General features: G+C 43.2%; 1 protein-coding gene across 1 annotated transcript in view; it reads left to right on the top strand.

Moving 5' to 3' along the window:
• Nucleotides 1-13,909, top strand: part of ABCA13 (ATP binding cassette subfamily A member 13) — a 513,939-nt gene that overhangs the window by 243,357 nt on the left and 256,673 nt on the right. The window contains exons 39-40 of the mRNA XM_077997982.1: nucleotides 5,383-5,579; nucleotides 12,326-12,483. Coding sequence (XP_077854108.1) covers nucleotides 5,383-5,579; nucleotides 12,326-12,483 — 355 coding nt within the window. The remainder of the gene's footprint in view (nucleotides 1-5,382; nucleotides 5,580-12,325; nucleotides 12,484-13,909) is intronic.

Below are 13,909 nucleotides of genomic sequence, written 5' to 3'. Positions count from 1 at the left end.
GCATAGTCAAGAGAGGAAACTTGTCAGACCTTTAAGTCAGTGTGATATTGTTATGTAGTTAACGTTACCACTTAGAGTTCTGGAGTTCACCATGCAACTCAGGTTGGAGGCACAGTTGTTTGATAGTAATGAGATCACAGAAGGCATAAGTGAAGGACGAGTAGAAGAGGGGACAAAGCATATTGATCCCTGGACACTCCAACATGGAGTGTATGGAGAGATGGGGAGAAACCAGCCGAGCAGGCAAGAAAGAGAAACTAGTAGCAAAGGCGGAAGACAAAGACGTGAACTAAGTCCACTAATGGTGAGGGTGTGATCAGACCTTAAATACTGTTGAGGGTCAAGTAAAATGAAGACTTAAAAAAATGGGCCGGGCGTGGTGGCTCACGCCTGTAATCCCAGCACTTTGGGAGGCCGAGGCGGGCGGATCACAAGGTCAGGAGATCGAGACCATCCTGGCTAACACTGTGAAACCCCGTCTCTACTAAAAATGCAAAAAATTAGCCGGGCGAGGCGGCGGGCGCCTGTAGTCCCAGCTACTCGGGAGGCTGAGGCAGGAGAATGGCGTGAATCCGGGAGGCGGAGCTTGCAGTGAGCCGAGATCGCGCCACTGCACTCCAGCCTGGGCGACTAAGCGAGACTCTGTCTCAAAAAAAAAAAAAAAAAAAAAAAAATGGCCTTTGGATTTAGTATGTGGAGGGCTCTAGTGACCTCCAGAAGGCAATTTTAGTAGTATGAAGGGAATGAAGGTCTTATTAGAGTCAATTAAAGAGATAATGGAAGAAGAGAAATTGGCAGCAGCACATCTTAGGAGTTTTGCTGCAAAAAAAGCAAAGAAATATGATAGTGTCAAAAAGAAAAAGTGAGGTCACGAGAAAAAGTGCTCCTCTTCCATTCAAAGAATTCAAAGACGGGAATCACAGCAGCATATCTGTACACAGATGAGAATGCCCCAGTAGAGAATGAATAATTGGATTGAGCTACAGAGAAAGTGGCTTGCTGGAACACTATTCTGTATGGGACAGGGAAAGGGATTTAAACAAGAGACAAGGGGTTGTCTCTCCTGAGAGCACAGCAGGCTCACTTCCAATAGAAGGACCAAGGGCTGAGTCTGTGAGTGCTTCCATTAGCTTCATTGTTTTTCAAGGTAAAGAGTGCATGCACAGAAGTGATTATAAAGTTAGCTGGTCAGAAGAGGAGGCATGGAATTGAGAGCCTGGAGAAGCTGTGTTTGTTAGAAATTACAAGGTCTACGATGTTACTTGGTTGTGAGTAAATGGGATTGGTGGAGTGAAGGGAGGAGATGCTACATCAAATACTAATAAAATCTCTAAGAATAATGATAAGAGTAGAGCTGAAGAAAGAGACAGCGCACAAGAGCAGATTCAGGGATGGGTAGATGACAACAGCAGTGACAACACCACCCAACGGTGGATGATAGGCTCAGATGACCTGAGATTCAAGGCTGGGGGCTTGAGTAGAGGTGGGGAAGGTCATAGTGAGACAAAAGGAGTCAACTGCCCCACATGGAGACCAAGTGAAGGAAAGAAATAGCAGTTATAGAACAGGATTTATGATGAGTGTGTGTCCTGGCTCAAGCCTCTCTCTCCTGTCTTATCTGAGATCGTTGTATGGTTTTCCCTGTACTTCAAGGACAGAATTTCTTTGTTCCTTGCATATGCTAGTCTTTCTCCCCCAAGTCCTGGCAAGTGCTTTCCTCTTTTTTTTTTTTTTTTTTTTCCTGGAACATACTGTTCAAGCATTCCCACTTCACTTACTCTCACTACCCATCTGACTAATTTCATATGCCACTTTCTCTGGAGTCAGAGGGAATCCCTATAGCACCTGGGACTTTATCATTACCCTACTTACTTCTACTCTTATTATAATTTCTTGCCTGTCTTTTCCACTAGACCTTGAATTTCTTGAATCAAGGATAAGATTCGATTTATTTCTCTAGCCCTAGCAGGTGGCAGGTGCCTGGCATTGTAGGGGTTCAGTAAACATTCCTTGAATAAATGAATGGATGATTAAAGAGCAGCATCTGAAATACATTCTCTGGTGCATGATTGGGTCTTAATAGGAGAAAATATCTTTTCCTCCTTTCCCTGCTGCCTAGCAATGTTCTCAATTAGAGGATTATCCTGTCCTTTTGAGAAGGAATTTGGAAATGTAACTTTGCAAAAATTATTTGCTTCTTTTTGGTATGTATAAGATCAATAACTACTAGAAAAACCCTAGCCTCTAAATAACTTTAAAATTTAAAAAAAATTCAACAGATTAAAAACTTCTGGCCAGTGTTTACAAACTGCTGTCTTCTTTAATTTTTAAGTCTGCTGTAAGCATCTGAACAATGCCCAGAAACCAGCAGAGTGGAAATGACTGCGCTTTGCAATGGGGTTCTCTTCCTGCTGCAGTGATGGGTGTTCAGACATTGTTTTGCTGACCCCAGCCAATGCCTCAGTGGCTTAGAGTCCTAGGAATGTGTCATTCTGTGCAAAATAAGTCAAGGAGTTTTACTTCCATTGACCTTAGTGGATATTAAATCCACTGATTAAAATGCCATCAGTGCTAATTATCTTCAGCCTCCAAGCCTGGTTCTGGGAAAACAGACATACTAAGACAAAGGGGCTTGTTCTTGGGAAAGCTCCAGTCCATGTGGGGAGTGAGACACTTAACAGGTGCATATGATGCGTGTCACAGGGACCTGGTGGATGCCAGTGTGTATTCTGGCTTCAGAGTGCTAGTGGTTGAATGCAGCTCTTCCACTTAGAAAGCTTTTGACAACATATACTATCTCTCTCTTGGGTTTTCCAAATACAATGTGGTACTAATGATGAGAAGACCCTCATTTGGAGGTTATGTGGATTATAGTAATTTATACACACAAAGCACTTAGAATAGTACCTAGTGTATGATACATGTCTAATAAATGTTAAATATGATTATCCAAGCTTGGAGCTAACATTTAAAAAATAAAACAAAGTGACTGGGATTTCCTCTGTGGGAAAGCATTTATGAAATGAATGAATGATATTCTTCAGAATTATAGATTCTGCAGTGTTGTGATGTGATAGAAAGTTCTACTTTAAGTTGGACCTCTCCAAGACCAATGACTCACCATCTCCTGTGAGCTTCCCATAGCACGTTGCTTATACTTCACCTGTAACATTTATCTCATTGTGTCCTAATTGGATATATACACATGATTTCTCTAGACAACTCTGATTTCCTACAGAAGGACCTGTGCTTTGTTGCTCTTTGATACCCCTACCCTTATATCCAATATGCAACCAGCACCTATGATGTTATAGACCATTTGTGCTATCTTGCAAGAATTTATAAAACACACACGAATGAAACAGGCTCATCCTCACTCCCTCCACCCTATCATTATCACCTACCACTCTTGGTTTCAGGAATTTTAAAACACACACACACACACACACACACACACACACACACACACGATGGGGAGCAAAATTGTCCATAAAACGTGTTTGTATATTGAAGTTCAAAGTGCATCAGAAAAACAGGCCTCCACTAAAAACAGAAGTAAAAATACAGAGTGAACCAGATTGGTCAGTTTAATGCTAACTAGTTGCATAAGATATAATAGAGAGCAGGCCCCAGCTTCTTTGCGTAAATTTGATTGTAGAAGCATGGTTGGTTCCTTTTGCTTACATCTTGTTTGACACCTGTGTAGTGGAGGTTCTGTGAAGGACTGCACAGGTGGGGACAAAGTGGCAGGGGGCCAAAAGTATTCCTGAAGTTCAATGCCAGGTATATGAAGAGGAGGTAGGCTTCCAGCTTAGTTAGGGTGCACAATGAGGCAGCAGCATGGGGCCACCCAAGAGGATACCATAGACATCCCAAGTAGTGCCAATGAAAGAAATGAAGAAGGAGGGGTTTGAGGTTGAACATAAAAAGGTAACCAGAACATGCACATTTGAGAACATCTGACATCTTACTGACTTTTTTTCTTGTCTATTTGTCTTCTCTGCTGACTGATCTCTGGTTAATGTGCTAAGTTTGGCTTAATAGATGGACCTCCTCTACTAGATTGGAATCTCGCAGCTGAGAATGTGTTGGGAGATTGCAGGGCTAGACAGTTACCAGGTGAAATGAAAACATTTGTCTTCCTCTTTTCAATAGGGTGTTGTCCACACTGGGAACACCTGAAAAACAGGAGCATAAATTACTACTATAAATTTAGGTTGAGATTTAACCAGCAGAATATGCACTATAAGATTTGAATGAAACATTAAGTGCACAGAGTGAACACTAAACCCTAAGAAGTGGGCTTGAACTCTTTCTAGGTCAGGATGGGAAGTATTTGCATGAAATACTTACTTAGTCATCAGGCAGACAATGGGATTCACCCAATTCTTTGCTTGGGATTCTGGAATGTTCCAGGCCCCAACTATTCTTGAAGCTCAACTGTCTGGAACCTGTCAAATCCTCCTCTGACTGTCTAGCCTTCTCTCTGGTTGCAGAATGGCACCATGACTTTAGCTGCTGGCTATCAGGAAGGTAGAAACATGCCTGCAGCTCAGGGGAGAGACTCCACTTTGGTTTGAGCCGTCAAGGGAAGGTTTCCGGAAGGCATTGTTTAAACTGGGTCTCTAACAATGAGTAAGATGATAAGTAGGTGATGAGGGCAGTAAGTATTCCTGCAGAGTTAACAGGGGCACAGTGGTGAGGGAAGTTATTTATGAGAAAAGAGAGTGGATCCCTGGAAGGGGGGTAAAGTTTCACATGGGAAAGGCTTTGCACTGGGTGTCTGAGATCTGGAACTCCCAAGACCAAAAGATCCCTGCAACAGAACAGGAGACTTGTTCTTACGTGAATAGCAAATGATAATTTATACTTTGCACATGGCATTTCATTGGAACATCTGCGTTAATCAGGAAGGTTGGGTGATCCAGATTTAGTGGACAGTGGGCCAGGGAGTGAAGGGCTTCTCTGATGAACAGTAGAGCTGGGCCTGCCTTGCATCTTCTGACTACACTGGTGCATCAGCCATTCCACTATACTCCATACCTTGTAGCGGGATGCAGGGCCCTCCCTGGCAGGAGGTATGAGTGAAATGAGAGACATGCTTCTCCAGAGAGGAGACAATGCAAGTATTTCCAAGCACAATTCTGGACAGAGATTGCTGGTGTGCATCACGGTTAGTCCCTTGGTGTGATTCCATCTGAACCTGAAGAAAGTCCATGCTGCTGTGGTGAGACTCACATATGTGTGTAGCATCCACGCCTCTGTGATATATTTGTGTTTTATAATGATTTCAGTCACTGTTAGTCATTATTTCTGGAGTGAAATTAGAAGCAACGGTTTAAGGTGTTCAGGGAGAAGAGTGATGCTTTCTTCTAATTTCAGAACTCTTCAGGATGTGGACTTAACTCAGCATCAGCACAAACAGACTCGAGAGCTGTCTGGAGGCCTGAAGAGGAAGCTGTCCATTGGCATTGCTTTCCTGGGCATGTCGAGGACCGTGGTTCTGGACGAGCCCACCAGTGGGGTGGACCCTTGCTCCCGGCATAGCCTGTGGGACATTCTGCTCAAGTACCGAGAAGGTAGGCACTGGGCCTTATTCTGCCTTCTCTTCCCACAATGTTGTATTGCAGGAAATGCATCGCTATTGTACGGAAGAACCTAGTTGTGTCCCAATGAGGCTACATTATCCTTTTCAGAAAAACATAGTTTTTAAATCACTTATAGGGATATATTCATTAGATAACATCTCTATAGTGCTTAGAATTGCTTACTTTGTGTTTGACCTTTTAACTCAATAACAGCAATGACATTTATGTACATTATATATTATTGCACGTGATTTCAAGGAAAATTGTCTTCTTCTGGGAGCTTAGTTTCTTAGAAGAGGCATCCCAGATCATAGGACAAACATCCCTTGTCTCAGATGAAGAAATGAAGGCTCAGAGAGATGGCAGTTGATTTACTTGTAGCTACAGAGAAAGTTTCCTGAACTGAGGGTGGCCGTTGAGCCTCTGGTCCATATTTCTCGCATCTATTATTGTTTCTTTCCAATTTAGGACATTTGATGGGAAGTTACTAATTTCCAACTTCTGATTCTTTCTGCAATCCTGACAGCTCGGAAGCATTGCTCTATGTATTTTCGATGAGAATTCTCCCTTTTGGAGAGAAACATTGCAACAGTGAAACACATCTTGGTGCTCGTAAACAAGTGTAGAAGCATCAGTGGCAGGATTAATACAGATTCTTATAAAATGTTACTTTGCTTTTTCTTTCGCCTTTTGAGTATAAAATTTTCTTCTGACTTGACCTAAGGTCTCCATTTCCCTGGAGGTGAACTAGGATTTGCAAATGAAGAAATAAAGGAAAAATAACAAGAAAGAGCTCTCCTTTTTCTTAGCATATAGAGGGCTGAGCCCAGATGTCTTGGACCATCAAATTCTACCTTTGGAGTAGAAAAGACACTCCAGTCTGTCACTTAAAGCTTAACCATAGGCTGGAGTCAGAAAGGAGAAAAATAACTAAAGGGAGTATAGAAGAACAATCTGTTTCTTTCTGTCCCACAATTTTGGTGGAATTATGGAAGGAGAAGACAGAGATAGAAGTGGGAAAATTGAGCAAGCAGATGTGACTTTTTGTTCCACTCTGGGCTTTGGCCTGGCCTGGGCAATTGCACTAGAGAAGTGCAGGCCACATCTGCGATGCTGGCTCCTCAATCATGGCTCAGCCACATCAGAGTTCACGAGGCTGAGTAGAACTCCAGGACCCAGTGAGGCACCGAGGGCTGGTATTCCCTACCTTTTCACGCCCATGAACTTTGACACTGAAAGACAGGGCTTGCTAGGGATGCTGCCAGGGAAGTAGGGAACTCCTTGGAGCTAGCTGGCTGGAGGCCAGGGCAGAGATTCAGCCATCTGCAGTCAGCAGGACCTGCTGTGAGGCCTAGACAGCCCGGAAGCACTCTGCTCTGGTCTGACCCCTTTGGAGTCCAAGCTACAAATGCCAAGGTGGGGAGGGGGACAGTGCCATGTGGTCTTGGTTGGCACCCAGACACCAGAGGACGCTGACCACATTGTACCCAAAGATTTGAACCCTTCCCCATTGCCACGAGATCACCAAGACTCCTGACTCCATTTACCTGAGTGCCCCTTGGGGAAAGATACAGAAAGGGTGGAAATGGAAAACTGACCACCACTTCAAAAGACTGACTAAATTTTGAGATGAAACGATTTAAACTGGATCAAACAATTTGTGCGCTACCCTGGCTGGGGACTGATGCAGAAAATCAATGGGAGATAGACAAATAGATTACATTGTTTCTGCACCTGTGAATTGCGGTGCAAATTAAATACCACAAGCCCACTACTCTTGTTTAGTTTAAAAATTAGAGCTGGAGTCTCAAAGCTTTAGCTGACAGAACATTTTTGTAATGAGCACAAAGCTCATTTTAGACAGAAAAATAGATACAATGAAAGTCTCAGAAACAGACAGTTTTCTTCAGTTTCTGTTGTTACAAACCAAATATTTTCTCACTGCCCTTCACTAGTTAGCAATGTTTTTTTTTGTCTTTGGAGGACTTTTTTGAAATCGTCCCTGCACTGATTGAAGTGCAAAAATCAATAGCATGTAAGTGATTAGATAGGCGGTATTGGAAGAAAAATGTGTTTTCAAGAATCAAAATGTATAGCCATTTCTGAAGCAGCCCAAACTTCTAGGTAATCATACAACTCTGTGAGACAGATCTAAGGGCTGTGCAGAAACAAACACTTCCTGCTGAGAAGAAAGAGCTCTTCTGTCAGAATACCAGTGCACTGGGGACTCAGTCTACCTGGAATGTTGTGTGTGTTTCTTGCTTAGTTATGTACAGTGAGGGCTCTTGATCAGCCCTGGTACCAGTATTTCTGTGTCTCCCATGGAAAAATAAATAAGGAAGCAAAAAATACCAGTGAAAACTGGCACATCTCAACTAAATTTCTGTCCTGGGGTATGTACTTGCTCTACAAATCCCATGTGACCCTGCAGAAATGATCAAATGCTTCTGAGCTTCAGTGTTCTCATTTGCAAATAGAGACAATTGTACCATCTCATAGGATGTGAGAGTGCACAGTTGTATGTGAAAGTGCACAGCTCTGTATCTGCCATGTGGGCGCTCAATCAGTGACAGGTTATCGTTATTATTATTAAAATAGACAAGGGGTGAATGTGGGAAGCGCAACTTTTGGAGGAACATATCATCTGAATCAGAGAGAGAAACAATCAAGCAGTGTCTTGGGGAAAACAGTAATATTGCTCTTTGAGGCAGGGCGTGGTGGCTAATGCCTATAATTCCAGCATTTTGGGAGGCTTACATATAATACCTATTAATAATATAATGTACATACCATTTAAATAGTTGTTATATTGGGAGTCCGAGACGGTGGATCACCCGAGGTCAGGAGTTTGAGACCATCCTGGCCAATATGATGAAACCCCACCTCTACTAAAAATACACAAATTAGCTGGGCATGGTGACACACACCTGTAGTCCCAGCTACTTGGGAGGCTGAGGCAGGAGAATTACTTGAACCTGGGAGGCAAAGGTTGCAGTGAGTCAAGATTGTGCCACTGCACTCCAGCCTGGGCGACAGAGCGAGGCTCCATCTCAAAAAAAAAAAAAAATGTCTATATCTATATATAGCTCTCTAAAGCTTTGGATATGTCTTGGAGTTCCTTAACAGCCACTAAAAAGTCATCAAGGGTCAAATCCCTGCAAACCTAATTTAAATTCTTTGAAAGATTTTTAATTTATTTTCCCAGCTTCATTAAAGTATAATTGACAAATGAAAATTGTGTATTTGTGGTGTACAGAGTGATGTTTTGATACACCGTTGACTCCTTATATACATGGATTCTGCATCTATGGGTTCAAACAACCTCAGAGCAAAAATATTCAGGGAAAGGCCTAGCACGGTGGCTCATGTCTGTAATACCAGCACTTTGGGCGGCCAAGGGAAGTGGATCACCTGAGGTCAGGAGTTCAAGACCAACCTGACCAACATGGCAAAACCCTGTCTCTACTAAGAATACAAAAAAAATTAACCAGGTGTGGTGGTGCATGCCTGTAGTCCCAGCTACTCAGAAGGCTGAGGCATGAGAATCACTTGAACCCAGGAGGTGGAGGTTGCAGTGAGCTGAGACTGTGCCACTGCACTCCAGCCTGAGTGACAGAGTGAGACTCTGTCTCAAAAAAAGAAAAAAAAATTCAGGGAAAGAAAACCAATAAGAAATAATAATACAGCAAACAAAACAAAACAAAACAAAAAAACAAATAAAAATAATAGAGTATAACAACAGTTTTTTTTGTTTTTTTTTTTTTGTTTTTTTTTTTTTTTGAGATAGAGTCTTGCTCTGTCTCCCAGGCTGGAGTGCAATGGCACAATCTTGGCTCACTGCAACCTCTGCCTCCCGGGTTCAAGCAATTCTCCTGCCTCAGCCTCCCAAGTAGCTGGGGTTACAGGCACGTACCACCACAACTGGCTAATTTTTATATTTGTTAGTAGAGATGGGGTTTCCCCATGTTGGCCAGGCTAGTCTCTAACTCCTGACCTCGGGTGATCCACCACCTCGGCCTCCCAATATAACAACTATTTAAATGGTAAGTACATTATATTATTAATAGGTATTATATATAATCTAGAGATGATTTAAAGTATATGGGAGGATATACTTAGGTTATGTGCAAATACTACCCCATTTTACTTAGGGATTTTGGTATCTTCAGGGGTCTTAGAACCAATGCCCCACAGATACCAAGGGAAAAATGTACCTATACATTGTGGAATGATTAAATCAAGCTAATTTACATGTGCATCACCTCACATACTTACCTTTTGTTGTTGAGAGCACTTAAGATCTAATCTCAGCAATTTTCTGATGTATAATGCATTATTACTAACGGTAGTCACCATGCTGTACAATAGATCTCCAGAATTTGTTCATCTTGTGTTGTTGAAATTTTGTATCCTTTAACTAACATCTCCCTCCTTCGCCTCCCTCCCCGCTCCCCACCCCACAAGCTCCTGGCAACAACCATTCTACTCTTTGCTTCTCTTTTGGGAATTTAGATTCTAGTTGACTTTTATTTTTAGACTTCATTGTATGGGAACATATCATCTGAACTACATGATAGCTCTAATCAGAGTATCTAAACTGCCTTTAATCCTAGATCAAGGATTATGCAAATTTTCTTAGCCTCAAAGGTCTAACATGCAAGGAGCTTGGCCTTGGACTTGGGGACAGGGACATATATGTGGCAAGAACTGGTCATTGTGGACCTTCAAGCTCTGTTGCTGTTGGGTCTACATTCCATAGTTTCTTTGTAAATGCATCCTTTTTTTTTTTTTTTTAATATATTGAAAGTCTTAGTCTTTTAAGCTGTCTCTATTATTGTTGTTTTTTCTACTTGTATTTTGTTTTTAATTGACACATGATAATTGCATATGTTTATTTATTGTTTTTATTTTTTCACTTTTAAATTCAGGGGTACATGTGCAGGTTTGTTATATAGGTAAACTTGTTTCACAGGGGTTTGTTGTACAGATTATTTCATAACTCTGGTATTAAGCCTAGTACCTATTCATTATTTTTCCTGATCCTCTCCTTCCCCTCTCCCTCCACCATCTGGTAGACCTCAGTGTGTGTTGTTCCCTCTCTGTCTCCATGTGTTCTCATCACTTAATTCCCACTTATAAGTGAGAACATGCGGTATTTGGTTTTGTGTTCCTGCATTAGTTTGCTAAGCATGATGGCCTCGAGCTCCATCTACGTTCCAATCATGGGTTACGGCGTGATGTTTTGACACATGAACACGTTGTGTAATGATCGAATCAGGGTAATTAGCGTATTCACCACCTCAAACATTTACTTGAGTAGAATTAAAGCCATGTTTAGCCTTCTCTCTTTGAACATTTATCTTAGGAGCAAGAATCAATCAATGTGTTTCTATTTATTAAAATGGAACAGGTTGGGGCTCAGTGGAAGCCAATGGGGAGTGTCGAAGCTAAAAGCAGCAACATCTTTTTATATAACTGAATCAACTTCATCAAAATATCTTCTAGTTTCTATGGCCTCTGCTCTGCTAAAGCTAAATCTCAGGCTTTTTCTTTCCAAGCAAAAGTCGTAAAACTTGACAAGATGCTAGAATGTTTAGAGAAAACATTTGAACGTAGTATTTGTTTCTGCCAAAAGAGGCCATGCCCACTGGGCTCGGTGATGTCTTTCCTGCCAGGAACACCCAAGTGCCCCTCCACCCTGGCTCCCTGTGCCCGTCACCCACAACGTACTCTCCTCTCTGAGAGTCATGGCTGCTGTTAGCTTTTCCAGGGAGGCATTGCATGTTCCGACGCTGCTACTTGGAAGAATGAATACATGTGGTTACACTATCCCTGATTCCAAAGGGTATCAATGTATACCATGGCCATTTCAGACCTCTTTTTTATGATTGAATTCTGCCTTAACCCAGTGCTATGATTTTCTTGTTCAATTGCACTTCCATAAAATACAGCCTTCTCCCTACGTACATCTCCCTGGTCATCCAAAGAAGAAAGAGGAGGGCCAGGCATAGTGGCTCACACTTGTAATCCCAACACTTTGGGTGGCCGAGGTGGTGAACTACCAGAGGTTAGGAGTTCAAGACCAGCCTGGCCAACATGATGAAATCCTGTGTCTACTAAAAGTACCAAAAAAAAAAAAAAAAAAAAAATTAGCCAGGTGTGGTGGCGCTCGCCTGTAGTCCCAGCTACTCCAGAGGCTGAGGTGGGAGAATTGCTTGAACCTGGGAGGTGGAGGTTGTAGTGAGCCAAGATGGTGCCACTGCACTCCAGCCTGGGCGAGAAAGTGAGACTCCCTCTCAAAAAAAAAAAAAAAAAAAAAAAAAATGAGGAAGAGAGGACTTTAGTATCTGAGGAGAGAGACATCCACCCAGCTTTTTTTTTTTTTAAATTTATTCTCTCTGTTCATGCAGTGATCTGACTCTAAGTCAGAGAGAACAGGGGACTGTGTACAACCACTCTGTGTTTTGCCCCACACTTTCACCCTCCGTGCCTGGCAGAGCACCCACTTTCATTCATGGAGGTGGGGATGGGAGATCCGTGGGAACTACTGTAGAGGAAAGAGTTTCAGGGCCTCGAATTGGCAAAGTGGGCTTGACTAAGTCCTTCCTGGAGGACACACTTCAGTTTTTTTCAGTTTGAAAATTGGTGAGGAGCTTTAAATTGTGCCCTGGATCTACCATCCTGAGGAAAGGAGGGAAGGTCCTCCTGGTCCTGATGTGCCCTGTTCTTGGACCCAGGTCGCACGATCATCTTCACAACCCACCACCTGGATGAAGCCGAAGCGCTGAGTGACCGTGTGGCCATCCTCCAGCACGGGAGGCTCAGGTGCTGCGGTCCTCCCTTCTGCCTGAAGGAGGCGTATGGCCAGGGGCTCCGCCTGACACTCACGAGACAGGTAAGGAGTGCAACCATTCCATCTCACTGAAGTCCCATTCCTGTCTGTGGCATGAGAAACAAGTGACGACAGTTACATAGTAGTAATGTCTCAGTGGAGGCCTTCTGTGCATGATGGCCCACATGCCAAAATGAGTGCCCCCAGGCCTGCGCAGGGAGCAAGCCTCTGGGAACCCAAGTATGCCTTTTGACTGCCAGGAGAAAATACATGAGGAGTCAGAATTACCTGATGGATAACAGGAGCTGCTGTGAGTGTCAGGGCCAGGAAGTACATGACCTAGGTATTCTAGAAATATTTTTCTTCTTTCTCTTTCTTTCTTTCTCTTTCTTTCTTTCTTTCTTTCTTTCTTTCTTTCTTTCTTTCTTTCTTTCTTTCTTTCTTTCTTTCTTTCTTTCTTTCTTTCTTTCTCTCTCTCTCTCTCTCTCTCTTCCTTCCTTCCTTCCTTCCTTCCTTCCTTCCTTCTTTCCTTCCTTCCTTCCTCCCTCCCTCCCTCCCTCCTTCCCTCCCTCCCTTCTTCCCTCTCTCTCTCCCTCTCTCTCTCCTTCTCTCCTTCTCTGTCTTTCTTTTCTTTTCTTTTTGGAGTCTCGCTGTTCACTGCAACCTCCACCTCCTGGATTCAAGCAATTCTCCTGCCTCAGTCTCCCGAGTAGCTGGGACTACAGGCACATGCCACCAGGCCAGGCCAATTTTCGTATTTTTAGTAGAGATGGTGTTTTACTATATTGGCCAGGCTGGTCGGGAACTCTTGACCTCAGGTGATCCACCAACCTCGGCCTCCCAAAGTGTTGGGATTGCAGGCGTGAGCCACTGTGCCTGGCCTAGAAATATTTTTTTGACAATGATATTCCCCTCCTGGAGGCTAAAACTTTGCCAGAATACAAGACAGTAGTGAGGGGATAGAGCAAGTGGAGTCTGGCCTGGGAGGCCAAACCTGTGTCACCTCTGTAGTCATTAACTGTGTCAACTGGGGGCAGGCAGCAGTGACTCTGTGTCTGGGATTCAGGGTGTGTGGGAAGTCACCTCTCCACTCTTGATGACTGTATTTGACCCTTGGTGGCCCATGAAAAGTCTTCCCTCACCTCTGAGTCAAGGTTCCTGTTTGCTTCCTCTCTAATTCAGCATGAATGTCATCATCCCCAGGTGGCTCCTTTCTTCTTTGACTGAGAATTCTTGTCTCCCTTTTAAGACTCCCTTCAACCCAGTTTTCTGCTGTTCAATGCTAGGCCCAGGATCTCTTTGTGGCCCTCCCAGGGGGTGGGGGGCACTTCATGAATACAAACCCCTGGAGGCTGGCCATGGCATGCCCAGTAGCTAAGATGGGCATGTTGGGGGGCATATGGGTGTGGCCTCACCAGGTTTATCACTGCAGCTTTATATTTTTTAAAAAGAAAGAAAAAAATACAAGATGTCATGGAGATGCTTATTG

Source organism: Macaca mulatta, chromosome 3 (genome assembly GCF_049350105.2).
Source record: "Macaca mulatta isolate MMU2019108-1 chromosome 3, T2T-MMU8v2.0, whole genome shotgun sequence".
Taxonomy (NCBI): domain Eukaryota; kingdom Metazoa; phylum Chordata; class Mammalia; order Primates; family Cercopithecidae; genus Macaca; species Macaca mulatta.
Note: the sequence above shows the minus strand (reverse complement) of the source record. Positions and strands in the feature narration are given on the sequence as shown.